The sequence below is a fragment of the Siniperca chuatsi genome, linkage group LG1 (genome assembly GCF_020085105.1).
Source record: "Siniperca chuatsi isolate FFG_IHB_CAS linkage group LG1, ASM2008510v1, whole genome shotgun sequence".
Classification (NCBI taxonomy): domain Eukaryota; kingdom Metazoa; phylum Chordata; class Actinopteri; order Centrarchiformes; family Sinipercidae; genus Siniperca; species Siniperca chuatsi.
Window position 1 is genome coordinate 11,136,501 of NC_058042.1, and position 26,863 is coordinate 11,163,363.

At 41.4% G+C, this 26,863-nt stretch overlaps 1 protein-coding gene across 11 annotated transcripts in view; it reads left to right on the forward strand.

Moving 5' to 3' along the window:
- The window catches only part of baz2ba (bromodomain adjacent to zinc finger domain, 2Ba), a 65,115-nt gene that overhangs the window by 20,457 nt on the left and 17,795 nt on the right, over positions 1–26,863 (forward strand). For all 11 annotated transcript variants that reach the window (XM_044202925.1, XM_044202881.1, XM_044202899.1 and 8 more), the window contains 10 exons: positions 15,278–15,460; positions 18,962–19,153; positions 19,246–19,407; positions 20,088–20,284; positions 20,392–20,604; positions 20,870–21,439; positions 23,248–24,004; positions 24,613–24,882; positions 25,779–25,839; positions 25,960–26,068. In XM_044202925.1, the coding sequence (XP_044058860.1) occupies positions 15,280–15,460; positions 18,962–19,153; positions 19,246–19,407; positions 20,088–20,284; positions 20,392–20,604; positions 20,870–21,439; positions 23,248–24,004; positions 24,613–24,882; positions 25,779–25,839; positions 25,960–26,068 (2,712 nt within the window). In that variant the 5' untranslated portion in view covers positions 15,278–15,279. The remainder of the gene's footprint in view (positions 1–15,277; positions 15,461–18,961; positions 19,154–19,245; positions 19,408–20,087; positions 20,285–20,391; positions 20,605–20,869; positions 21,440–23,247; positions 24,005–24,612; positions 24,883–25,778; positions 25,840–25,959; positions 26,069–26,863) is intronic.

The window sequence follows — 26,863 nt, forward strand, 5'->3', positions numbered from 1 at the left end:
AATAATTCCATTGACACTCTTTGTCAACAAATTTGTTATGTCTCTGTTGCTGATTTTAATTTCCAAACTATTTGTTTGCTGCTTTTTTGATTCATTCTTTGGATTTGGACTTCTTTACCAATATAATTTCATAGTCCTTGCGAACCTCATGGTCTCTAGTATTTGAAGATTTATCAAGTAAACCTGAACATTCACACTTGGCCTTGTGCCTTTAATGCGGAAAGACAAAGCAAAACACCCACACTCATTCATTCCTGAGTTGGCACATGCACACACGTGCACACATATATACGCATAGACACATTATGTAGTGTGACAGGACGTCACATATTCGGAGTTTCACAGCAGGCTGGCATTCCAGGACAGCAAAGAAGAGATAATGTCAGTGTGCTGCTGGTTAACTCACTGTTTTATCCTGTTTCTGGGCCACAAAGCGTGAAGGGTGTCTGTTTATGACACACACACACACACACACACACACACACACACACACACACACACACACACACACACACACACACACACTTACACATACCACTTTGCCTCTCCCAGCCTGTTAGACGACAACGGCTAAAAAAACCCACAAGTGACAAAAGATGCCCATAGACATTGCTGCCAGCATAGACAAAAGCTACGCTCTTGTGTGGATGCATCTGAGTTTTCTTTTTTTATGACATGGCTTCTGGAACCAGGAAGTGTGCCACACTGACTGACAGGATGTAGGATGGTGTTGTGTTGGTGTTTGAATTATGCTTTTAGAGGTCACAGTCCCCCAAAATAGCTTTTTTGGAGTATGTTATTGTGTAACAAATCTACTTAAAGTGCAGGCTTTGTGAGCATGTTGATTCTTCATAACCCAGTGCGGCTATATATAAATGAAGAAATCATGAAATTCACCTAGTCAGCAGCGGAAAAAAGCGCTTCCTCTCCAAACCGCCCACACTGCTTTCAGCCTTGTTGTGACTTGTTTGTCTGTCGTTGGAGGATTTCGGCTTCTTCCAGAACAACACTTGCACTTAAATACCCTCAGCTATAGAGGAGTTGGTTACACAGGAACAGAACAGAGCTAAAAACACAAAAATACAAGTGGAGCCTGTGAGACAGAAACAGGAAAATACTGCCTCTCCCACCACGATGTAGCCTCTCTGTATGCATGTCAGGTGCATGCATGCTATTGTTACTTTCATCACTGGTGTGTTTTGTCATGTGCAGCTGTTTGCTCTCCAGTTAGTGTACTGTGTAGTGAGTTAGTGGAGTTACAGCAGTGTGGAGCTTCTCTTCAGTCTGAGCTTCTCTCTGATTTATTCTTAACATCTGTCTTTGGCAGGTGTGTGGAACCACAAGGTCCTCTCTTTGAGCCTGTGATGTAGCTATCATCGTGGACAGTGTGTGTGTGTGTGTGTGTGTGTGTGTGTGTGTGTGTATTTGTGCAAAACAACAGAGGGCCTTCCTCCACCCCCTCGTTGGGATGAGTCATATTTGAGCCCTGTGTAATCCAAGCCCGTGTTTCATGTGTGTGAACAGACAGACCCTGAGCAGTGGTCTTGGTCCTGACTCCCTCTGGGGCAGTGAGTGGGTGAGACACGGCTATCAACAACAGGCCCAGGCAGCTTCGGTTTCAGCCTCACCACACAAGGAATCTACTCGTCGTGACATAGGCACAGATACACACACCAAACACAAGCATACATTCACGTAGAGCCAAAGTGATTATTCTTTTCCCTCCTTAGCTCCTCCTGAAATAATATCAGGTATCAACAGGGGGCTGATGGCAAGCTTTGTGATTGGTTCAACTATAAGGAAGTGTTAGGATGGGCCAGTGTATATAGTTTCACATGAAAAGATAGTGTGACACAGCGGTGACGCTCAGTCTAACACAGGTAACTCTATTTTGTGTGTGTGTGTATTTATAGTCACGTGTGTGTATCCACCTGTGGGAGTGTGATTGCAGTGCAGTAATGTCAAGGCTGGGTTTGACACAGTCAACAATGGAGGCTCAAATATTTTGACTTTTTATATGAAATCACACAGAGGAAGTGTGGTGACACAGGAAATAGGGCTATGTCACGGGAAAAAAGGAGCTCAATTTTGTGGACAGTCTGCACAGCATTTCAAAGCACCCCATTGCTGGTGTGACAAACTCTTTTAAAGGCACAGCTGGACTTTTAAAAGGGTCTTTCCACATTTGCCCCCAGGGGGGAAAAATGCCCTGGATAGAGCAGCAGAAAGGTGATACTTGCAAAATGGTAGTAAAGCTGTTTTCCATTATGGCACTCATTTATTATCTTTTTATTCTGTGTTCTATTGTATGTTAAGGTAAAATTATCATATTTTATCACACATTGAACTGCAGAGAATAAAAACCGTTTCTCATCCTTGTTTCTCTTGACTGTGAAAAAAGTCCTAGCAGATGTAATATTCTGTATGTGTTGCTAGATATATCCTGCCCTGATTTTGTCATTTGACAATGATAAAAAGGTAGGCAGGGGCACGGAAACAAGAACACAAGGATTGGACAATGACATTTTCACTTTGCGAACATCATTCATTGAATCTTTTGGGACCAGCTTTTTTCAAAACTGCTTTGAATCAGATGTCACAAAAACAGAGCAGTAAATAAAGTAAGAAAGAAACAACAAATCGTGTGAAAGTAACATTATGCATGCCTAGAGGCAAATTGTGGTGACCACCCTGTTGTAGAGTTCTGGTCTCAATCTCAGTTCACTGAATTATGGATTTCCTTGACTTGGTGACATTTTAAGACTAGTCAGAGACTCTTTAAACGCACACACAGTGCTCCTGTATTTGTGTCATACAGTTAATTTTCTTTCTATTTTTGTAATACTTATTAAATCTTCAGTTAAATTTTGCAGTTAGTTGACAAACCATAAAAATGCATGGTTAACATCACAGTGTAACAGAAGAATTTTGATTTGGTCGAAATTATATTTAATATTTAATTAATATTTCAACATATTCATCCTTTTAATTTCCCCACCCTTCCCTGAGTGTGTATGGCACAAAAAACCCAAATCACCACACGTCCATAACTATGTTTCCGGCACTTTCAAAGTACGAAAAGCTACTTAAACAAATATTTAACAAGTGCATGGATCAGTGGAGCTCAATGTTAAACTGATTAATAATGGCCTCTTTATCATTCCTGATGCATGCTGAATTGGCATTTTGCTTTAATTTATTACCTAAACATTTGGAAACAAGTCAAAGTGGCTTTGCTCTAGTCACATGCTTGCCTGCTGTGAGCAGTTTGGCAAGTTACATAACAATTGCAACAAATTTCTTCAACTGTCATAACAACAGAAAACACTAATCTTTCAGCAACAGATTTTATTAACACAATTACAGGCTTATGGGGAAAAATATGTTGCATTTGGGGTGTCCTGAGGCAATGTGGTCCAAGATACATACCAGCGTCTGTGGTTTAATTCTGACCAGGGATCTTTGTTGCATATCACCCTTCCAAAAAACTTCTATGTTGTTAGTTTTGTAGTCTTGTAAATCCAGACAAAGCAGCTTTTATCCTGTGATTATAGGCCATTTTCATTATTTGGGGCAGCAAACATCATTACAAGTTTTCGTGTCACTGAAGTCAGTAAGCATCTCAGTGCTTAGCAAGAAAATTATGAGTCTAGTTGAGAAATCTGGAAACCAAAACCAAAGGCATACAAACCGCTAGTTGCCTGTGATTATATGGTATTGGGACATATTTATAAATGGACTAGTCAATAATAAACTGATAAAGTGACTCTTTACTGCTGATCCTAGTTTAAATGGCTTTAGATCACTGTTTATGTTATCATCATAACCTTCACCTAATCACATCTCTCAAGTGACATGTGGTTGTTATGCTATGCACATTTTTCTTTTTTGTTTGTAGTTAATACTGTCTCTAACATGTGTCAGTACTGCCATGTTTTTTCCCCCCACCACTACTCCATGTTTTATATTGAATGTTTTCAAATAGGAAAATGTGTTTTTATATATCTTCCAAAGAAACTGGAATCTCAGATAAGATTTTCAAATGCTCACCTTATAGTTAACCATGTATGTTTACATTCCCCAACATATAAACCCCAAACCATTTCGGTACTGTCTCATCCACAATTTCTTCAAGACTTTCTCCACACTACAATACTTTTAATTGATTGGGAACACCAATACCATTGAATCGAAGACATCAGAAAATATTATTGTGGATGTATGTATCTTCTTAACCCATCATGAAAGTTACCTATATAGAAACATAAAAGCAGCACATTCTTCCATAAATAGCATCACTATCACTAGGTATTATCTCACTGTTAGTTAAAATTCAAGCTTTCAGCTTTATCTTCAGGCCAGTAGGTCCTAAATTCACTGACTCACACAAACAACAGTTAAACTAATCAACATTGGTCAGGCCCTAAAGCTACTTTGGTCAATTTGGATATGTGCAACTCAATATTGACTTAATGAAAACCTTACAGTCCCTTACCTAACAAATCAACATGTAGATGCTTGCCAGGACTGCTGTGGAGTCTAAAAAGGGACAAGCAGAACAGGTCAGCATAATGTATGCAATTGTTTTGTCGAAAGAGTAACAAGGAGTGGCGTCACACATCGCATGAGCTCAGATTCAGGGAGTACCACAGACGTGTATTGGCAAGTTTTTAAAAAAAGTGATGAAATTGTTGAAGATTTGCTCTTGACACTGCCTTCCTCCCCTACCTTCTGTCTGGAGTGGTAGAGTGGGAGTGAATGCCAGGCTTTATTTGTCTGGAATTATCTGCTCAGTTCATCAGTCAGTTGAGCAGATTTACTAACTGTCACAGGTACTGTAGTTTTCAGAGACTAAGCTGAGATATTTCATTATAAAACCTACGCAAATACTACTATTTTCTCTCATCTGTGCTTTGGCTGCATTTTGTGATTCTTGTGTAATATGGATGTAAATTAGTGCCTGATATTGTGTTTGTGTGTGTTTATGTTTATGCATGTATGATGTGTGAACGTGTGTGCGCGTGGGCATGCGTATGCGTGTTTTTAGTAACAGTACAAAGATGTCCCAAGGGGTTTTTCCCCTTTTCTCATTACAAATGCTAATGTCACATTAATGAAATCGGCTTAGTTTAAGGTTTATAGCGTAGCCTACACTGAGAGATTTGGCCTCGACACTTCCCACATATTTCAAGTTGAATCACATTTTTTCCTGTGGGCATACTATTCTGAGTTACTCTTAAATGTACTGGCCGTGAGTGAAACTTTTGGGGGAAAACTTTAGAGCATGGTTGCCAAGCTTTGTCATCGTTGTAAATTGTCTGGCCACAGGCTGCCGGCTGCCCAGCTTCCGAAGATGACTGTTAACTTAGCAACAGCAGTAATGGCTTCAATGAGGAGCTGGCTAATCTAAACATTGTGTTAATGTGCTAGCAGTGGTTTGTAGAGTCACAAGCTGTTAATCATTGCACAACGGAGAGCTTGTCAGGCACAACAACATGCCAGAGAGTTAATCATGGTTATAGATCCCTGTTTTTATGCAGAGGACATATTTAACAGCTGGGTTTCTAATCATTAGACCTTTCCAGTAAGCACGTACAGTAATATCAGCAGCCATGATTCCAAGGGTCAAATAAAGATGTGAGAAAACAACTGCTTTCAAGTTTAATGCAGTGTTTTACCATCTCAAATAAAAGTGTAAGGGCATTTAGATTGCTTATTTCATAATGTCAAAACAGCTAGAAAATATTATTTCAGAAGAACCTGCAATTTAAAAATGAGCCCCAGTGATTTGCATTTTTTCTTAATTTTTAATGCATTTTCCTGCCATTTATACCCTTTAGCCATCAATCATTTCTCTCACTAGAGTGTGATGGGTAGCAGTTTCTAACCTTTCACTGGCGTTTTACTTCTTGCCTCGGTTTGTCTTTTTTTTAAATACTAAGGACATTTAAAGCTTAAACAGAAGAAGAAGAAGAGATTGTTCTCTGTAATTAAAAGCTAAGTTTGTAAAATTGATTAGATTATGCTAATCAAGGGAGATAATATCTTAAAAGCAGTTTGAGGAAGGGAGATAGAGGGAGTGTGAAGAGTGGAAAGGAGTGACAGTCCAGCCGCCATTACAAGCTGCTGATTTCTGCAGAGTGCTTCATAAAATGTCAGAGCGCTTCTCCCTGAGCAAGACACTGAAAAATGGCAGCGCTGTGATGTGCTGGCACCTCACCTGCTGCACTGTGTGTGTGTGTGTGTGAGTGAGTGAGTGTGTGTGAGAGAGAGAGCAAGAGGAAGAGAGAATGTGAGTGTGTGTGTATATTTGTGCAAGTGTCTGCTTGCCTGTGTGCACATGCCCGTATGTGTGTTTTTACATCTGTGTGTGTGTGTGTGTGTGTGTGTGTGTGTGAGTGAGTGAGTGTGCGCGCGCGTGCGTGCGTGTGTGTATGTGTCCATGCTGGCCTCCCTCCCATGTTGCAGTGAAGCAGAACAGAGTGGCTGACTGCCCGCTGTTTTGCCTCCCTCTCTGTCAATACAACACTATTCTCTTCCAGCCAGTCATTTTCACATGTTTAACATTAAGTAAAGCAGCCGTTTGAACAGAGGAATACAAGTGATTGACATATTGAGTTTAATGCTGGTGGATTTTCTCTCATCAAAGCTTATGTTGCTAGATTGTTGTTTTGAAACTACTCAATAGCTTTTAAGACATTCATCTGATTTCAGTATTCGAACACAACACTGCGGATTGTATAAACACTGAACATGTTTTGTGTTTACTGCCTGATGTAACGCACATGTTTACCTTCATTTGCCTTTTAGCATTTGTCTGTTTGTGTTGAACAGAAAGCCAGGGTCCTTTAATGAAGTCATTACGTGCAGGTGTTATTAATGTTGATGTTAACAAAAGCATGAAAGAACAGAAAGGGTAAAAAGCAGAGTGAGAGAGGAGAAACTGGGCGGGAGAAAGGTGTTGAGGTGGGGGGTTGCAGAAGAGACAATAAACACAGCATCAAGCCAGAAATGTGAGCAGCCTTTTCATTTAGCAATGTTAACAGCTAAATGAGCTAACTGTAAGTTGCATGAACCAGGGAACTCAAAAACCCCCAACTGTTACTATGAGCCAATAATAATTACTTTACTTAACTACGTATTATGTTTCAGGGTTTGCTGTGACCTCGGGTAATGCAAAAAAGAATAGCAAGATCATTTGTTGGTGAGGTGTTTTACTATGATTTACTGTTAATTAATCAAGGCCTTTTTCCTGATTAATCGATTAATCATTTGGTCTATAACATGTCAGAAAAATGCCTATAAGGCCAAGGTGACATCTTCTTACTTGTTTTGTCCGACCAACAGTTCAAAACTCAAATATATTCAATTTACTATCACATAAAACAAAACAAAAAGCAGCAAACCCTCACAGCTGGAACTAGGTAATTATTTGGCCTTTTTGCTTGGAACTGGTTTAAAAGATTAACCGATTATCAAAATAGATGCAGATTAGATTTCCTTCAATCAACTAATCATCGCTTGTAATTTGAGAAGCTGTTGTTTTTGGTAATTCTTACCATACACATGTATAAACAAGCATGTGTAGGTACCTCACCCCCAAGAGAGTTTTTAGTTTCACTGTATTCTGTAAGGTGGCCATAATGGTGAATTTAATTGAATTATCACAAACTATGCTACATGGCAGAGTTTAAATCTGTAAACATCAGCAGTTTGGCCAGTGAAGAAGGAATATGGCTACTGAAACTTTGTGTGGCTGAGGGGAGCAGTAAAAAATAGGGTCTGTGACTGTACATGTACTACCTATTCTGTGGAACAACACATTATGTGTGCCAGGAACTGTATCAACCCAGGCTCTTGTAACTGGTAGTCATGAATAAGCTATTTCTGCCATCACACCACTTATCTGAATTCTGTCACATTTGCACAGTGATATCAGTTGTCTTCAGCAAGTAAAGTTTCAGTTGAACAGAACTGACTCTAAATGGTTTCTTCCCATGGAAATGGACAGAAGGGGCTCCAACGATTCCTCAAGCAAGGCTTGCCGCTCTCTGGCTATTCCATTGTTCTGTCACTGTCAGTTTGTTTTGCCATTTGACATGCATGTCATTTGCATTATGCATATCTGGAGTACTGCGCTCATTCTCTCTCCCCCTGTCTCTCTCCCTCCCTCCCTCTCTCTCTCTCTCTCTCTCTTTCCTTGATATTCCCTGATAACTGATGCTATTTCCTGTTATTCAGTTTGATTGTGCAGTTCGCAGAATGTGGGATATCTTATTTAAGATTTAAACAGGAAATCACACTCAACGATGATAATCCATGGTTTATATCAGAAATTTTGTATAATTTTATATGACTGCATTCAAACTTGATAGGAGCTCAAAATCACACACTATAAATAAATAAGATAGTACATTCAAAATTCAAAATATTTATTCATATAACAAAGTAATACTTTTTTTGCTGTTCAATTGTAGTCATTTGAGGAATCTTACAATAAAATACATATTATCAAGTCATGCCATAATAAAAAAATGAGCAGCAGAGCATGTAGTGATCAAGTTTGTTATCATATAAATAGCACCAAGCAAAACATTTTCAATATTAATAGTGAACCTTTTTAGATTACATGATCATTTCCTGTAATACCTTTGGATATTTTGGATTTCTGGTTACAGTAACTTAATCTGAGAGAGATTGTACAGTACAAAATCGATATACAGGTGTCTACTGAGATGCAAGAAACAAGACTTAGGTTATGTCCAAAACAAAATGTTTACAGCTGAAACATATTAAGTGATTGTTTCTTTAAAGCATCAGTTTGCTGTAGCTCTCCTGTTTTGCATTAATCTTACTGTAAATGTTTCTCTAGACTCAAAAGTGACGCAGTTAGTATTGCAGCAATTACTGTATTATAGTGCTGCTAACCTGCGCAGTATCAGTGGAACTAATGAGACATAATTAAAAATGCATTTTCAGTTGATTTGGGACTGCAACATTTTGTAGAAGTCTGCAAATGTCTTGTTAAATACTGGACACTTTTAGCTACTGTATTTAATATGTGAGGTGTATTTTGTGAAGCGAGTTGTGCACCTAGTATCTAAGTTCAAAGTTTAAGGCCTCAGGGTAAATTTTTTGCAAATCAGCAGTTTTGCTTGAGTTACATACAATGAAGCTCTGTTGTGAAAATTGGACTAGAGCAAATGTAAAATACTACAGTCTGTAATCTAAATGGTAATTAATCTTAACAGGCATTGGTTTACCACTCACCTTGCCTCCAATGCATGCAGTGAGTGTGTGTGTGTGTGTGTACATGTGTTATTCTCTGAAACATCAAGATGGTGTTATTCTGTGCTTCCAAACTGATCCAAAGTCATTATGGACTCTTGTAGACAAATGCAGCTAGTGGCGAGCAGATCTGGTTCAGTCTGCAGAAAAACCGTAATGAGCAGTGAGACTGGCAGATGAGTGTGAGTGGCTAGCAGAGGGAGAAGGGCAGATTCATCAGGGATGATTGCCTGATGCACACTTCTGGTTTTTTGATGTGAAGACCCTGCTAGGTTACCATGGGGAGAATAATTAGCTTTGGCTGGATGCAGATGCGAATGAGCATAAGAGATGGGAATTTTCTTATTGAGCTTACTTTATGATACTTAGAATGGTGCATACGGGTGTGCGTGTGTGCACACTCTTTCTCAAACACATGCACACAGACACACATGCACTACCGGCTCATTCTTTTCTATTTATGGCCAGGAAATGGGAGTAGTGCTATGTCTGGTTGAGCTGAGTAACACTATTCTGTCACACATAGGTTTGACATCAAACACAACTGACAAGCCTATCCTATTCCTCTCCACCGAGTCATCACCATGTCCCAAAATCACATTATTGTCACTAGGAACCCAGCGGAGACGGATGGTGAGTAGGGGTGTTGATTCCAGCCTTTGGCACCTACAGTATGCTTGAAATGGCAAATAAAGCCATTTGGCAAGAGCTGATTTCTTGTCATTTCAAAAATATACAGAATGCGTGTGGCATGCCATTTGGTTTTATATTTTATCTAAAGCCTCTTACAGCGACATGGATACGCATGTGTGTGTTTTACGACAGGGCCCAGTGAATACTGAAGCTGGAAACGCCTTAATGCTAACGCCACGCTCTACCATTTGTGACACACAAGACCATATCATTACCTTTTTGCCCTGGCAGGCAGTAAGCAGCTCTAGCGTGGTAAGCTCCAGTGTTACATGGAGGCAGGCAGGCAGTGGTGTGGCTGTAATAAGACCTGTGGCCAGCACCACTGCCAAGGCTAGCTGAGGCGGGGTGAGAGATGGTGCCCATCCCCTACATGCCCTGCTCTGCCATCTGTCACTGGGCAGGAGCAGAGCTGAGGGAGGGGTCTGAGTCACTCTAGCTGTTGTCACCTAGACAGGCCACACTGGGGCATGCTGTCTCTTTGTACTCCTTTCAGGCCTTGGCTCAATCCATTGTCAGTTTTCGAAGCACTTACACAGTTTTGCAAATATCCTATTTAAATATCTTGATTCAGTGATTCAGTATAGATTTTTTATTTCATGAGTTTACTTCATTAAGGTATTTTTCCAAAGTTACATGAAGTGCTACAAACAGCACAGGCCAGAGCTGGAACGATTAACCTTTGGTTCCAGCATCTCAATTGTGAGGATTGCTGTTTTTTTTTCCTTGTGTGATAATAAACTGAATATCTTTTGGTTTTGGACAAAATATGCTATTTGATGACATCACTTTGGGCTTTAACAAATTGTGATGGCCATTTTTCACAAATTTTGGACATTTTATAGATCAAATGATCAATCAGCAGCCCTGGAATAAATAATACTATTTCTGGCCTTTCAGATTCTGCAACCAGTGGTGCGGGATGATATCACACAGTACATGCTGTCTCTTTAAATGTTCTCTGAGTTGATGTTTGACTCTGGACAAAGGTTGTCACTTAATTTTTGCCAAGACGCCTGGTTATGTCATTTCCTGGCTGACGGTGTGCGTGCAGGGAGGGGAGGGGTGAAGTGAGGAGAAAAGGGGTCAAGAAAGCTTGTGCGTGCACTCTGCTATAAGCAAGATGATCTCGCTCAGTTAGTGTTCATTGCCAATAAGCTTGCAAAGTACAAACATTCACATCCATATGCACATGTCGTGCCTACAAAAACACATACCCACACTAACATATACAAACACAAAGAGAGATGGGAAGTTCAAACAGTGAGCGTGAGCAACAGCTATACAAGGTCAGAAATAAAAGATGTTCTTGCTGATTCAGAGTAAATGATTTCTCTTTCACAAACACAACTGCAACAGAACGTACCTTTCTGTGTGTGTGTGTGTGTGTGTGTGTGCAGTGCCTTTCAGTAATGAGTGATTCATGAGAACTGACTGACAGTTTCTCACCTGGTAACCAGAGGAGCTTGTGGATACTAGACAAGTATTATCAGTTCTCAGAAAGAACCTTGTTATTTACTGGAAATAATAATATATGAACAAGTCAATATGTTTGTTTGGAGCAATACAGAAAAAAAAAGTGTGAAAAAAGCAATGACTCCCATACACTGATTAAACAAGAAGTGCTAATGGTGGATTACTCATTCGATCCTCTTCTTAACCAGCAACCTTCATCATGACACACTTAGTAAGAGATCCAGAGGAGAGAGTGAATGTTGCGGAAGCAGCGATGATACAGTCTGTGTCGGCTGTGGGTAAGAAGAAAAATGAAAGCGAGCTGGGAGCCACCGTGTGTCTTTGAATGAGGTCAGGGCATCATGGGGAATAATGCATTTCCCTTCTCTTGCGCCAGGCGCTCCTTCCATTACGGCTGGAGAAGAGACATTGTGTCCACACTCTGATTACCACTGATCCATGCTGATGACTCTGTTGGCGGATTATCTCAGTTAGTATCAGCCATCTGTTACTGTGTGTACATGTGTGTGTTTTTTTTGTGTATGTGTGTGTGTGTGTGTGTTGAAGGGGCGAGGAGAAAAGGGGCAGGAGTGAGACACACAGGGGGTTGAATAGTTTGAGGCTGTGACACACACACACTTCTATAGGCACATGTATTGACAGTCTTTTGTAAAACCGCTGCACGCGTAACCAAGCACCATTACATACACGCAACACAAAACAAATGCATGATGTAAGGCCACATACCAAGCAACACAGGCCATTACGCCACCCCTAAATGCACACACTCTATCTCTCCTTTATACAATTCTGCCCTCCTTTCAGATGATACTGACATGTGAAGGCTCCTATATGAAGGCCACATGCAATCATAAAACCGCAGAGCTGTTTATAGCTACACTATCTCCTGAAGGGCCGTTGCATCCAGCAACTATTAGCTGCACGCGTTGACAGCTGGGTGCTGTGGTGTATTTGTGGACGTGACTCTGAATTCGGCACTGGAACACATCTTATAAATCATAGTTCAGCCATTAGCATAAATTCTCCCTCTCCTTGCATCTGCGGGACCTGCTGTTTCTGGTTGCACCGCTCTGTGTTGATTGGTTGGTGTTGTTTAAGTCAAATTGATTTAGCGTTCACGGAGATTATAACGCTCGCCTTATACCGCCACTGTGGTGTGCCGTTAATTACCTATAAAATCAAGCTAATTCTGATGCTAAATCCATTTTAATTTCTCATAATTAAGTCAGGATTGGATCCTTAAATACCTTGGCGCTCCATTATTGTTGCAATCATTGTTGTGGTTGTGCATTTGGTGGTACATTGCTGAGCTCAATCTTATTATTGTTATTAGATTTAATTGCACTAAGTGATCAGTTTGTAGTTGTCTGAGGAAGATGGACTTGCCTCGCAGTCGTTTTTTCCCCCCGCTGTCCTTTCTCTCTCCATCTCTCATCCCAGAAAGAGGCCCTTTGAGAGATTGTGAGAGATGAGAGGAGATGAGGGGGAGGGTAACTCTGCTTTACACCTCTGCAAAGGATGGATTTCTTTTTTGTTGTTTGTTAGGGGGGAAATCAATTCTATTCACATCATCACGTTTTGACAAGGCGAGACATTAAGTGCAGATATTGAGAAACGACAGGAATAGTTTACAGCCTGTCCTTCATCTTCTCCACTTTTTTCCTTTCTTCTATCTTTTTTTCCCACAGCAAAATCAGAGTGTATTGTCTTGCTTACCCCCCCCCCCCATGTTTCTATTTCTTTTTCTCTCCCTTTTTCTGTTTTTTCCTTCCCTCTGAAAAGGTAGGGAATGATCCGCTTCACTTACCACCTGACACCACATAAGCTTGCTTGTCCTCTGAGACACGAGCCTTTTGTTTTCATATGTATTATGATAATTATAAAGGGCCACAGCTCCTCTCCATTTTCATCACACTTTTAATGATACTTAAATTTTTTGTCAGGAGCAACCACGTGAAACTTGTGAAAGAATCCTTTTTTCCCTGTGTTTTTTCACTCTAACCTGACATTTAAAGGGTGACAGCCAAAGTGAAGGAACACAGAGTGTGACAGCCATTCATGCAACACAATGTGGCAGAGAGGAACCAGTTTTTGGTTAAGATTACAATAAAACACTTCATCTTCACTCAGCCAGAAATGTATTCTTAACTAATATGTTACGTTCATTTATTTGCCGTTCAGGTTGATAATTCGGCTCTTTAACCCACATCTTGTCATCGCACATGAGAGGCCATTCAAAGGACCTTTGACCTTGCTCATAATTACACAACCACCATCTTTTCACTGCAGCAATGGCAGTCATGGCTGCCCAAGTCCGATGGCACACCAGCCTCCTCCCTGTGGACTGCAGCAGGTTTTCTTGTCATCCTCGCCTATTGCTCTCCCTCTACCACTCTCCCTCTCTCCCTCTCTCTTGTCAGTGTTGCTCCTGGCGAAAGGCTGATACTTGATATTCAGAGGATAGCAGCTTTTGTCTCAGAGATTTAATCAGTGGCTCTGCTCCCACTGCAGAGGAGAGAGGGAGGGTGGCGGAGGGGTGGCAGGAGAGAGGGAAGGAAAGAGAGATGGAGACAGAGACTGTTTATGTGTAATGACACAATAACAAAGCCTGCCTGTAAAACACAATCTGCAAACTGTGCTTTTGAAGGGGATTTTCAGTCCTGGATTAGTGTCAGGCAGAGGGATATGGAAAAGGAGAAGAGAGAAAAAGAGTCAGGTTGATGTGATAGACAGGGGAGGTGATTTTGTGTGTATGTGTCTGTCTGCAGTGGGGGTTGAATTGTGTGAAGTGTGTGTTCATGTGTGTGTGCAAATTCATGTGTTTTGAAACTGTTTTGTATTTATTTAGTTGCACAAGTTAGCATATGTGTGGGCACAGCCACATTGTGTTGTCAGTTGTAAGCAAAAAGGGATTAAAGTTGAATAATCTAAGTAAAATATTTGGCTGCAGAATGGCCAACTGTTTCTTGTGAGGGTTTATGTTGTTGGTTAATAATACCTGGCATGATGGCTCTGTCAGACTGATAATGGAAAGCTACCATGTTGGTTAATGTGCCCATCATCTAATAGCCTCTCCATTTAGTTATAGTTCCAACTGAAAGGACTCAGGGAGCAATGTTGTCTTTAAAGGCCTCAAAGAGCCCTTAAATTTAAATGACATTATTTTTCATCAAGGAGGTGTAAAGAGATCCTCGTTGTCAAACACAGGTGTGTGTGTGTGTGTGTGTGTGTGTGTGTGAGAGAGAAAGAAAGAGAGAGAGTTTGTGTGCACATGTGTGCCCTTGTGTGTCTGAGGGAGAGTGAATGACAAAGAAAAGTGAAAAATGTGTTATTTGTCCATTTTGTTTTTGAGTTCTTCGCTAACCTCTATCATTCCAAACATCCTATTTCAACCTCAGCAGAGTGAGTTCTCGGTAAAAGTGACTGTCCTGTTGCAGAACACATTCTCAGCACTGGTATTTTCTTGCATAAAAATGTGAAACTTGCTTTGTTGTCCGGTATCAGAGTCCTTAAAGATGCCATCCTCCTTCCTACCCCATATAGAATCAATGGAGGCTGAGAGCCAGTGAGCATGGCTAAATAGAAATATTGTTCAGGGGAAGTGAGATGTGAAAGGAAAAGTGTCAGGAGATGTGTGTGTGTGTGTGTGTGTGTGTGTGTGTGTGTGTGTGTGTGTGTGTGTGTGTGTGTCTGTGTGTGCTTTCTAGAACATGCTGTGTAGGTGTGATAGCATTTGTGTGTATGTGTTTAAGCGTGTGTTTGTGAGTGTTCGGGTGGGTGTGCTTTGCTATTGTAACCCTGCTGATTGGATTGTGTTTGACAGATATGGAGACTGGAGAGCGGCTGGCCTCCCCTGCGCCCACCCTGTCTGCTGCTCGCACCTCCTCCCCTGCGGCCTCTTCCTCCTCTTCCTCCTCCTCTTCTTCTTCATCATCCCCTGCTCCCCACTCTAAGAGCAGCCTGGCCCCGAGCCCCTCAGCACTGGGATCCACCCTCAGCACCTCTGGTAAGAAACACTTTTTCTCCCTCTGTCGATCTTCTGTCTCTCAAAATGTGTATAGAAGAAAAAATACCAACACACGTTTAAAACAGTTTCCACGTAACCATAAAAAAATGACAAATATGGTCACCTTCATGTCTCGATAGCATTCAGAATCCTCTTAATTTCTTTACCATGAAAAATGAGTTTCCTCCAGTATTAATTATACAGTTATTTTGCAGCCTGTGTGAGTACACCTCTCTCCCAGCCACAAAGAATTTTTTTTCCTGACAGCTTTGGTTGCAATTGAAAAGCTGCTGCATTAATGAATCCCAAACAATTAGGGGGCTCTTTTGTGTGAGAAACACACACATGCTTCGCCATGTCTCCTGACAACCTTCAGCTCTCTGGCTCCAGCTGCCTCAGAGTCAGGCTCAGCACGACACTGTGCATGCATGTGTGTGTGTGTGTGTGTGTGTGTGTTTGAGAGAGAGAGCCTCTGCCTGCATGATTTAACATTTGTCAGCCACTCAGTGTCTATCAGCCCTGTCCGACATCCAGCCTACTTTCTATGTATTGGTCAAAGCCATTAGGCAAAGAGGAGTGTTTGGTGTGAGTGTGTGTGCGTGTGCGTGTGCGTGTGCGTGTGTGTGTGTGTGTGTGTGTGTGTGTGTGTGTGTGTATCTCTGTGTGTTTTTCAAATATCCCTTTTGAGAGTGAGTGAATCATTTGCTCATACTCTCTTTCTCCTCATTTCTTAATGTCTTGCTGTTTTTTCATAGGCCTGCTACACACACACACACACACACACACACACACACACACACACACACACACACACACACACACACACACACACACAAACCAAGATTGCACTGAGCAGGATATAGCATGTCCAGCTTTCTCTATGATTGTTCTGTTTTCTCTCTGTTACGAGAAGAGGAAGAAGGAGAGAGCAAAATATAGCCCCTTGTTTTGTCCTCGAGCTCCTCAGTGTTGCCCAAAAGAAGAAGCCATTAGGAGCATCTCCTCCTTATGCATTATACATCCCTCTTATCCCTCTGTGCCATTACGTGTGCTCAGATTTTCTAGATAAGCAATTTTGGACTGAGCGTCAAATGAAATGCTGAGAGGCAGGATGTTAGCTCTGAACTTCTGCTGCGCTTTGTGGGAATCAAGCAAGCCAATTCTTTTTCATTTCATACAATGCCTTGTTTATTGTGTGGACTGTAACTCAAACATATAGTATATATACGTAAACACAAAGAAGCCAAAAGAGTTAGTCATCTCCTTTGCTTTCCCAGATCCAAGTATCATAATTAAAAGCAAAAACATTCTCAACCAGAACAGCAATAATTGTATCAAGTGTATTGTGTAAGCACGTAACATCAGTAATTACGAATTGCAGAGGTATAGTGTCATCACAGGCTCTGCAGACATTGATTCAAGGTCCGTTGCCAATGTGCCATACCACTTAACAGAAGAGAATATGAAGAACATAAAAATGAGCACGGACGCTGTTTATATGTGTGTATGTGTGTGCGTGCGTGTGTCATTGATTAGGATATCACTTGGAGAATAAAAGCTGATCGGCGCTTGTAGCGCTCTCTTCTTTGGGGATCAACTCACGGATGCAATTAACTTAAATCTGTCTGTGGAAATTTGATTGACTGCAACAAACAACAAATTAATCCCCCTTCGGCAGCATCCAAACATGAAAAAAGCAGGCGGTGCAGTTTGTCACAGTGGAGGAAGGATTGAAACAGAATGAGAAAGAGGGTGAGGGAGCAAGAGAGAGACAGAGACACAGAGTGAGGAAGAGAGAGAAGGTAATCCTAGGTATGTCTTTCCTGTGCTTCTGTCTCGCTTCAAATTTTTAGATTTAATTATTCGCCTTCTGGAAGCCTGCATTAATATTGAAAAGGCATTTGCAGATGCCTAGAAAGGAAAGGGGTGTGGGGGGGAGGTGGGCACCCCAGGCATAAGTGAATGCTGTGACTGGCCTTTCTGGGGGTTGCATTGCAGTCGTTTATCTTCGTATCCACTAGCTGACGCTGGCAAGGCAGCCTCTACATATTCAGCATATTCTAATGACATTCAAAAGGCAGATTTTGCTGTCTTGTGGTAGAGACGGGCCTTGAAGCAAACACAAAGGGATATACTCTCACACTGCTAGCATGCTGGTAAGGCTTTGTTTCTCCCCACATAACCACAAACAGTTTGATTCTCACTTAAAAATCTGAGATGCATCTGTAGATTCTGTTCATTTACAGTCTTCTCAGTGTTTTGGTATAGAGCACACATAACTGGCCCTACGGTGTCTCCTTCTGGATAATTAGATCCCAGACTGCATTAGTTCAGAAAACACTGTGCTCTAGTGTCACTCTGTTTTACATTTCTGTGGTGTGTGCAAGTGTATAGTAGTTTGACATTTTCGTCTGCACTGTGTACAACACTTTCCTTTTCTTCAGTCATCACTTTTTTGCATGTGTATTACCTGGCTTATGCAGAGGCATCAAGCAGGCTTGCTTTCCTTTTCTGGAATAGAAATTGAATTTGCATGAAATATGCTCACACCAAATTGCATCTGACTCTGGGAGGAGGTAATACGTGGCAGTCGCCCCTGCCAGAAATGATTGTGCTCAGGAAAACGTTAGACGATGATGATGTTGATGAAGTATTCTTCTGTGCTGAAATTGAATGCCAAAAGGATAGAAGAAGGTTAGCTTTTGCGCCTTATACGCACACTTCTTTTTCTCACCGACAATATCCAGTCTTTGTCACAGCGCAGCATATTGACACTCAGTCTAAACTAAAGAAATATCATAGCTGCATGCTGAAATTGGATTATGACAAAATGCTCTGTAATTTAAATGTGAATGTTTTACTGTACAGACATAAGCATCATGGTGAAGCAATAGTCTGTCATGCTCAGAAACAGTACGGCTGCCTTTTAAAATTATGTGCAGTGTGCACTCAATTAAAGCTAAATCTGAAGTTAATTCTTACACAAATAGAAGATGGTCGTTTTGTATTTAATTCTTCTATAGTCAGGTGGATAAGAAGTGACACCTTCAAAACTGTTTAAGTCTAGTTTTTACACCCTGTCGGTCCTTACATGAAAAAAGCTCAGTGAGGTAATTTACATCTACACAAATAAACATAACACTATAACAGTGGAAATGAGATGTGCTAAAGGTGCGATAAACAACTGTCATACCAGTTGTACATTAATGCCAAAATTGCACTCAATGAACGAAAAGATTTGATAAATTTGTACAAATAGTAAAATCAAGTCAGAAGTGAGTATTTTTAGACACTAGAGTTCAAAGCAAAATTCTCTTCCTGTATGGAATTCATCTTTTAATCCTGTGATATAGGACTGTTTAGTCAGTATTGGAAACTGAAACAGTATCTTGAAACAACAAAATGCCATTAAATACTGACAACTATCAACATATAACTGTTTGTTATGGATTGCATTTGAAAACATTTGAACACATCTTCCTTGGTTTGGATCTATCTCAGGCCGTCTGTTTGGAGCAGCAGGAGAGCAGCCCTTCATTGGCTCCACATTGTCAAGTGCCTTCCCTCTGGTCAACCACCCAGCCTTTGGAGCCATCTACTCTCCTGGAGCAGGCAGGCCTGAGTTTGGAGGCCTGGGTTCCCTGGGCATGTCAGCTGCTCTGGCTGCCCACCCACAGCTAGGAGCCCTCTCTGGTAAGATGGGGGACTTTTGAATTTTGGGCAGCAATTGGCTAAATGGGAATGCATCTTTAATCTCTCCTCTTCTCTCCTCTCCTCTCCGACAGAGTGGTGGCGAGCTGCTGAAGCCCATGGACGGGGAGCTACTGCCTTTCTCCCCTCTTTCATCGGCTTCCCTCCATTCTTCGCCCCTCACATTCAGCCCAACCACAGCATCAGTCCTGTTCAGATCAGGATGCCCAGCAAGAATAGCCATGCCCCACCTAAAGGTACAGCACTCATCCAGAAAACCCATTCATTGATCCTCATAGTTACATTGTGTACACGGAAAATTGGTTATTATAATTTAATTATAACTGGAGAGTAAGGTGATAAAGGATCCATTTGTTTTAAATGAAACTTCATCATATCTAAATAGTTCTCCAAATCATCATATGTGTTATGTGAGTGTTGAAGTAAGTGAATTAATTAATAATTTTTCTAAGAGGTAATGGGACTTTGCGCTTAAAATAAACAACCTAACCTCTATCTATCCTCTCCCACCATCTCTATCTGTGTGTCTTCTTCTTCCACAACCTAAATCCAGTTTGTCCTATGATGAGATTCCTCCTTTTCAAGACAGATTTAATGACTTTCCGTCCTCACTTAGTAATTCTGTCAACCTCTCTCTCCCCCTCTTTCCTTCGTGTTCCCTCTTGTAATCTCTGTTTCTTGCACTCTTTTAATTTCACAGTATCTTTTAATTTATCTTTTATTATGTAAACCACTTATGTTGGGCTTGTGCCTTGCGCAGCCAGCATGTTTGATGAGATACATGTATAAATCAATGTTTTTATTAGCCTTATTCCATTCTGTAGTTAGTTCCAGATATTTCATTATCCTGTGTAGCAAAGTTCTCAGAAAAGATGGAGCTGATTAGTAATATAGTAGATCTGTTTTGTGTTTCTAGGGGTGAATGGGGCAGTGAATGGCAGCGGGGTCTGTCCTCCCACCACACAATCAGGGAGCTTTTCTTCGAGTCCGGCTCCTGTTCAGGCATCGACCAAGCCAACCAAAAATTCAGACCCCTCTAATAGTCACCATAGCAGCCCTCAGAACAATCCAGCAGAGTTGGTGGAAAAGCCGATCCAGAAAACTAAAGAGAAGGTCAGTACAGATTTAGTTTACGCCTCAGTTTGAAAAGTAGTGACATGTGAAATGCATTATGCATTATACAGTGAAGCTGATTCTTGCAGTTTTTTCTCTCAACTCAGAAGCCACGAAAGAAGCCAGCAGACACTTGTGTTGCGAGCAACAGTGAATCAGGCACATCCTCAGACAGCTCAAGTGATGGGTCACTCAGCAGTGATCTGGAAGACCTAGCAGAGGATGATGAAGACGATGATGATGACGATGAGGATGACGAAGAAGAGGACAAACAGAGTGAATTATCAGACTCTGAGAAGCAGACAAAGAAGAAAACAAAGGTAAAGAAGAATAGTAGATAATCTAGAGTGAAAGCATTTTTTTGGTAAACTGAAATAATAACAGAGACAAAGGGATGTTTTTGTGCGGGTGCACTGCAGGAAGGCAGCATGCCCTCACTCTGGACAGGGCGCACTTGACTGCACTTGGTGCCCAGTGCCTACATTCACTAAAATAGTGCCCAAAATCTTGAATGAATTAAAATAAATGATCATACCATGGGGATAGCCTTTGTTCTAACAGTTCTTTATTTCATTTCCTCCTCAGGTTTTGATACCCAGCACTGGAACTACAAAATCTGACTCCAACCCTCCAACTCTTGTGCCCTTACCCTGCTCTGTCTCCCCTCCTGCCTTGTCCCAAACCTCGCCGCTGGCCCTGCACAGCTCCAGGTCCCGGACTGAGGGGCCAAAGCAACACTTCAGTGTGATCCAGTCCACTGGCCTGGCTGCCAACTCAAAGCCCCTGGCCCTCCTCGCTCAGCCCCGTAGGGAGTCTTCACCGTCTTCCTCCCCCATAGCCCTCACCACATCTCCAAAGTCACTCTCCAGCACTGCCTCTCCCAAACCTCCAAAACTGCTGCCCTCCTCCTCCCCCCAGCACCTGCCCCTTTCCCTCTGCTCCTCCCCTAAGCCTCTCTCCGTCCCCTCTCCACCCCGCTCGACTCTCCCGCCGTCTACCTCCCCAAAACCTTTTGGTTTGACCTCATCTGTAACAAGCTCCCAGAAGTCCACGCTGAAGCCACCTCGGCACGCTGTTCCTGGTGCTGCCAAATCCAACAAAAGGAAACAGCTGGAAGCTTCACTTGCGCAGATCAATGAGTTCAGGCTCAAACAGGTAAGCCAACCTGATGACAGCAGTTGAATAATGTCATTTTTTTTACCATATCCACACAAATGACACACAGTTTTTTTTATATTAGACATAGACAAGATAAATATAGCTGTACAGTTAGCTTTAGTGAATACAAAGTAATTTATAACAAATTGACAGTAAGGAATTTGTCCACTGGAGCTGATGCAGTTAGATTTGCAGTTATATTTCCCTCTTTTTCTTCATCATTACCACACCATAACCGGCACGTCTTTTAATCTGGTGGACATTTACCACATTTATTTAACACAAAATCCAAGAATCTTGCAGACAGCTACGGAGCTGTTACTGGCGAAGCTGCGCACTCAATTTAAAAATGAAATCATAACATTGACTATTGCAGTTTCTGGGAGAGGCTGGGATTTTGTGTCAGAGAAAAACACATTCCAAAGGGCCTCTTTAAAGTTACAACATGGCCTTAAGCAAACTCTTACAACTGTAGTTGGACATCAGAGAGACTCTTTGTTTTGTATAGTACTGGTAGGGCACTGGGATTAAACATAGACACTTAATAGTCTTTACCAAGAAATGTTTCCATTCATACACTTGCTGTGACTGTCTTGAGTTATTGTGCTAACCTTGGGAAGAGTTTAGAATAAGTGAAAGTTTTGTCATTGTGTACTGTAGTTAATGACTATATTTGTACAGATAGGTAATTAATAATGTGTAATGAACACTAGTAATGTTCAAAACATGCACTCAATGCAACAATTTGAAGCTAACATCTTATACCTGTGTTTATCACACTGTCTCAGCTGGTAGTTTAACCTTAAAGTTGCTACAGGCCAATATGTTCACGTATCAAGTTTGAACTACCTTTCATACATAGCTCTTTAAGCTCTATGATCTACAGTATGTGTTGTCATGGTTTTCTATGTGTTCTCTGTATTAACAGCTTTTGACTGATTTACAATGGTTACAGTTGCTGTACTGCTGCAAAGAGCCTGTTGATAAAATGGTTAATGCTTTTAGTTTCATTACCATTGTTTGTGTCTGCACACATGCTACTGTATTATTTATGTTTTTCAATCGGTTCAGATGAAATGGTATAAAAATTGACATCTTTCTTTGCTTTTACTACACAAATTCCTTTTCCTCAGATGAAATATGAATGGTAGCACAATAATCAATAAGCTAAACCTTTTGAGATCAGCTTATTCTGTAAAAATCATTTCCCCTTTCCTGTTTTACCAATATAGAGAAGTTTACAACAAGCTAAATTCCCCCTGTGGTTTCAGCACTGTTACTGTATTTCATGGTCTGTGAAATTGATTTGTTTCACTTCATATCACATCCAGTTGAAAGTGCAACGTTAAAGTCTAACCTGCCTTTGCTTAAACACAGATTGAACCAAACTTGTCATCAGTGTAAAAAAGGCAAACATGCCCAGTTGCATGATGATAATGATGATGGAGCTTTTCAAATGCGCAGACAAGTAATTACAATTTTCAAGAGATACTCAATGTCTCTTTTTGTGAACCTGGCTGAGTACAATGCCTTTGGTTATTGCATTTATGTTATTTTTGTTTCTCAGAAAGAGGCTTAGACACAGTTAACTGTACCAGTGTTGGCATTGTAGTTTTGTCACCTGCTCAAACAATCAACAGTGATGCAAACTGACAGCTAGAGCAACTCCACTTTGTCCCATTTCTTTTCTATTTTTTTCCCAAACCTTTCTTTGTTCCTCCTATTCTGCTTTCCCCTCTCCCTCCCTCCCCCTGACTCCCTGCCTCTCCTTGTTCGCTCCCTCTCTCCTCCTCCTCTATTCCCAGACTCTCATGTCCCAAGGGCAGACGTTCCCAGCTGAGCTAAAGAAGCAGCAGCAGGGGCCAAACAAGTCTCCCAAGAGGACGTCTCTGTCTTCATCGCCATTGCCACCCGCTCCACCTCCTCCACCCCAGAACAATCACTCCAACCTCTTCCTCTCGAGTGCCCTGCTGGGGCTCCCCGAACCCCACCACCCCAATGGAGTCATCCAAAGCACCACTCAGGACGCACCTTTGGCCCTCATCACCAAACCTCGCAAAGACGCTGCCTCTCAAGGCAAGTCCCCTCAGTGCGACTCCGATGCTGGGTCGATGCCTGTCAATCTGAGCACAGGGGCGAGCAGGACCCAAGCAACCGCCCAGGCTGGGGCCCCGTCACAGCCCCCCACTACCTCACCCCATGCCACAGGCCATGGATCCAGAAAGAACAAGACCCCCAAGGGTAAGGGACAGACACCAGCGCTGGGACAGGGACAGGGACAAGCAGACCCTTTAGCTGCCTGGAAGGGCTTCTCTCAGAACCACCTGGTACAGTCTCTAGTAGATTTGTTTCGTGGAGGAGAGTCCGGGATCGGGATTCCTGGAGTTAGTATCCCTGGAGTTGGAATCCCTGGCGTGGGGATCCCTGGGACATGTAACCCCACAGCTGGTCTCCCAGCTAACAAGGAGTCTGACGACTCAGGAGATGATGATGATGATGAAGATGACGACCTTGAGGAGGAGGAGGAGGAGGATGAAGAGGACTCAGATGATAGTCTGTCAGGTTTGTACCTTCCATATACAAGAGTAAAAGTAACTTTCATAATTTAATAATGAGCTGACCATAAAATATTTACATCAGGGTGGCAACTAACAATTATTTTAATTAGCGATTACTCTTCTGATTATTTTCTCAATTAGTCAATTAATCATCCAGTCTATAAAATGTCAAAATTATGAAAAATGGCCATCACACTGAATTTCTTGATATGTCCAACCAACAGTCCAAAACCTAAAAATATTCATTTTACTATCACATAAGACAAAGGAGAGTAGTAAATCCTCACAACTGAGAAGCTGGAACAATGTTCTGTATTTTTGCCTGAAAAATAACTTGATCAAAATAGTTGAAGGTCATCTTTCTGTAGATTGATGCTTAATGATCTTGTAGATCTAATCAATTAATTGACCAATTGTTTCAGCTTGAATTAATTTAATTTTTTAATTATTTTTTTCTATAATCTCAGTGATTTAAGAAATCCATTTGAAATCTTAGAAACACAGTCATAAAAAATCATTAATTTAATTCGCCATTGTTTTGGTGAATTGATACCTCATTCATTTTAAACTATCAACTCCTTACTCACTTTGTATCCTGGACTCCCATTTCAGAGTCTGACAGCAACTCAGACAGTGACGTCTCTGGGAAAAAAGTGAAGGAGTTAAAGCTGCTGCCGTCTGGATCATCTAAAAAGGAGATGACTCCCCGCAGGCTAACCAAAGGCCCAGAACTACTGAACACCTCATCCAATCACACCGCCACCAGCTGCTCCCCTCTCAACCTACAGGTCATCAAGACTCCCACCATTGTCACCAGCTCCAGTGCCTTGGCCTATCACAGCTCTCCTGGCTCTTCCTCCTATAGCCTAGCCTCTCCATTAGGTAATGTGTTTGAAAATCTGTATGCAGAAAGTGTAAAAATGAGGGATGATAGATGGTTTGAAAATAGTAAAAAAGTTTTGATTGAGATGTGCAGCAGAAAAGATTGTCATGAAAAAAAATTGGTATGGTTAAATGTGACCTTTGCTGCTACTTTTGTCCTTTCACTGTCTTATTGTGAACAGCAGAAGTTTCATTTATTCACACAGGCATATGCAGTACCACAAAAAAGCTATAATATACAGCAGAGGCCATGCTTTGTTTAGTAAAGCAAGCCTCTGTTCTTGAATAACAGAAAAACCTATCATCTTCAGATGACTGTTAAGAGGGATTGTTACTGTTAGAGAGGCAGGAAGAAGGCGGTTGGTTGTCATGGTTTAACCAGAGCTCTGAGGTCCTGTAGGTACATGCCTAAGAGCCCTGACAACTTGTTTGGCACAGCAAACAGGTTAATTTCCGCCTTCTTTCAATGCAGAAAGATTACCCAGATCAGAGGAAATAGGACATATGTGTAGCTTGCCAGGAATGTTCTAAGCAGACATTCCAGTCTTTCCCCTATTGTAAGTTATTTTTTTTTCTCATGCTTTTTTTTTAATGGACACTGCTCATCAGACAATACTCTGTTATGTAAATTCACTCCTGTGTTCATAAATATTGGGCTTGGCATTTTAATTTTATGATTTCAATATGGCAGCCCAGAGAATTGTGTGTATATTTAACTTTTGTGGTCATGTGATGCTGGTAAATGCAGTTTTGAAAGGCCAGTGCGCATTTTCTTGGTTATCTGTCAGGTATGATTACTGGTGAGTTCAGGGGCTTTGACTGCTGCTACTGTAGGTGTGAGGTTTCCAGACATAGGTTGTACTGTCAAATTGATTGTTGAACTTGTCTCTCCACAGGCTTAGGGAAGAGGAAGAGGGTGATGGATGAGAAGGAGTTGATGATACCTCTGGAGTTGGGGTATGTACAAGAGGCTGAGAGAAAGAAAGCTGTGTGTTGAAATTTTTTGTCACTTTCATGATCACATCCACGCATGGTCACAAATGTACGTTACACACTGTTTTCATTCTTAAAAACCAGGTGGCGGAGAGAAACAAGAATCAAATCAGTGGCGGGGCGGCCGCAGGGCGAGGTGGCCTACTATGCCCCGTGTGGCAAAAAACTAAGGCAGTACCCAGATGTGATGAAGGTACCTTGGCCTCACTGCGCTGCAGTTTAGTCTATATCCATGATACAGAAGCAAATGTTTTGAGACATATAGATGTGCAGTTGAGTTTACAGGGATTACAGTGGGAATCATTGTGGCATGGTTTATGATTTATTATGGAAGGATATTTTTGCCAATAATTGCAACACTGCACATCCACATTGCTCAAACAAATGCTTGTGTATCAGGATTTGTGGTATATTATCAATGCTATCGCTCTAGCTGCACCCCACCCCCAGCCCCACCCTGCTTTCTCTAACCCTAATAGTGAGAGATGATATTCATAGATTCACTTCTTGTGTCACTTTTTTCACCTCTCCTTCCCCCCAAAAAATGATAAATGGTTAGTGTTGGGATGCACAGCTTTGGCCTTATTTGTACAGTATGTTACAGTCTATAATCTCCTTTTTTTGCTTCATCAAAAGCTCAACTACACCAATCTTTAGAACTGCCTTTGAGTGTAGTAGTGCAAAGAGAAAAATGTGTACTCATTCACTCACTGCTAGTCAGTCAGAAGGCAGTAAAAAGCCTAGCATGGCCACAGATAAATAAGAAAGGGCCTGAATTGTGCACCCCAAGGTCAGAACCGTTTTTCTCTCCTGAGAGCTTTTGCTCTTTTTTTTCGTCCCCTCGCTTTTATAATGATTTGTAGCACTGCACAGATGCACACCATAACCTAACTCCCTCTAATCTAGTGCCTCCCAGTTGCTTCTCAATGTCGTTAATTTCGCAATTATTTTTCTGCCTAAACCAACGCCATTATTATTTTCTCTTCTG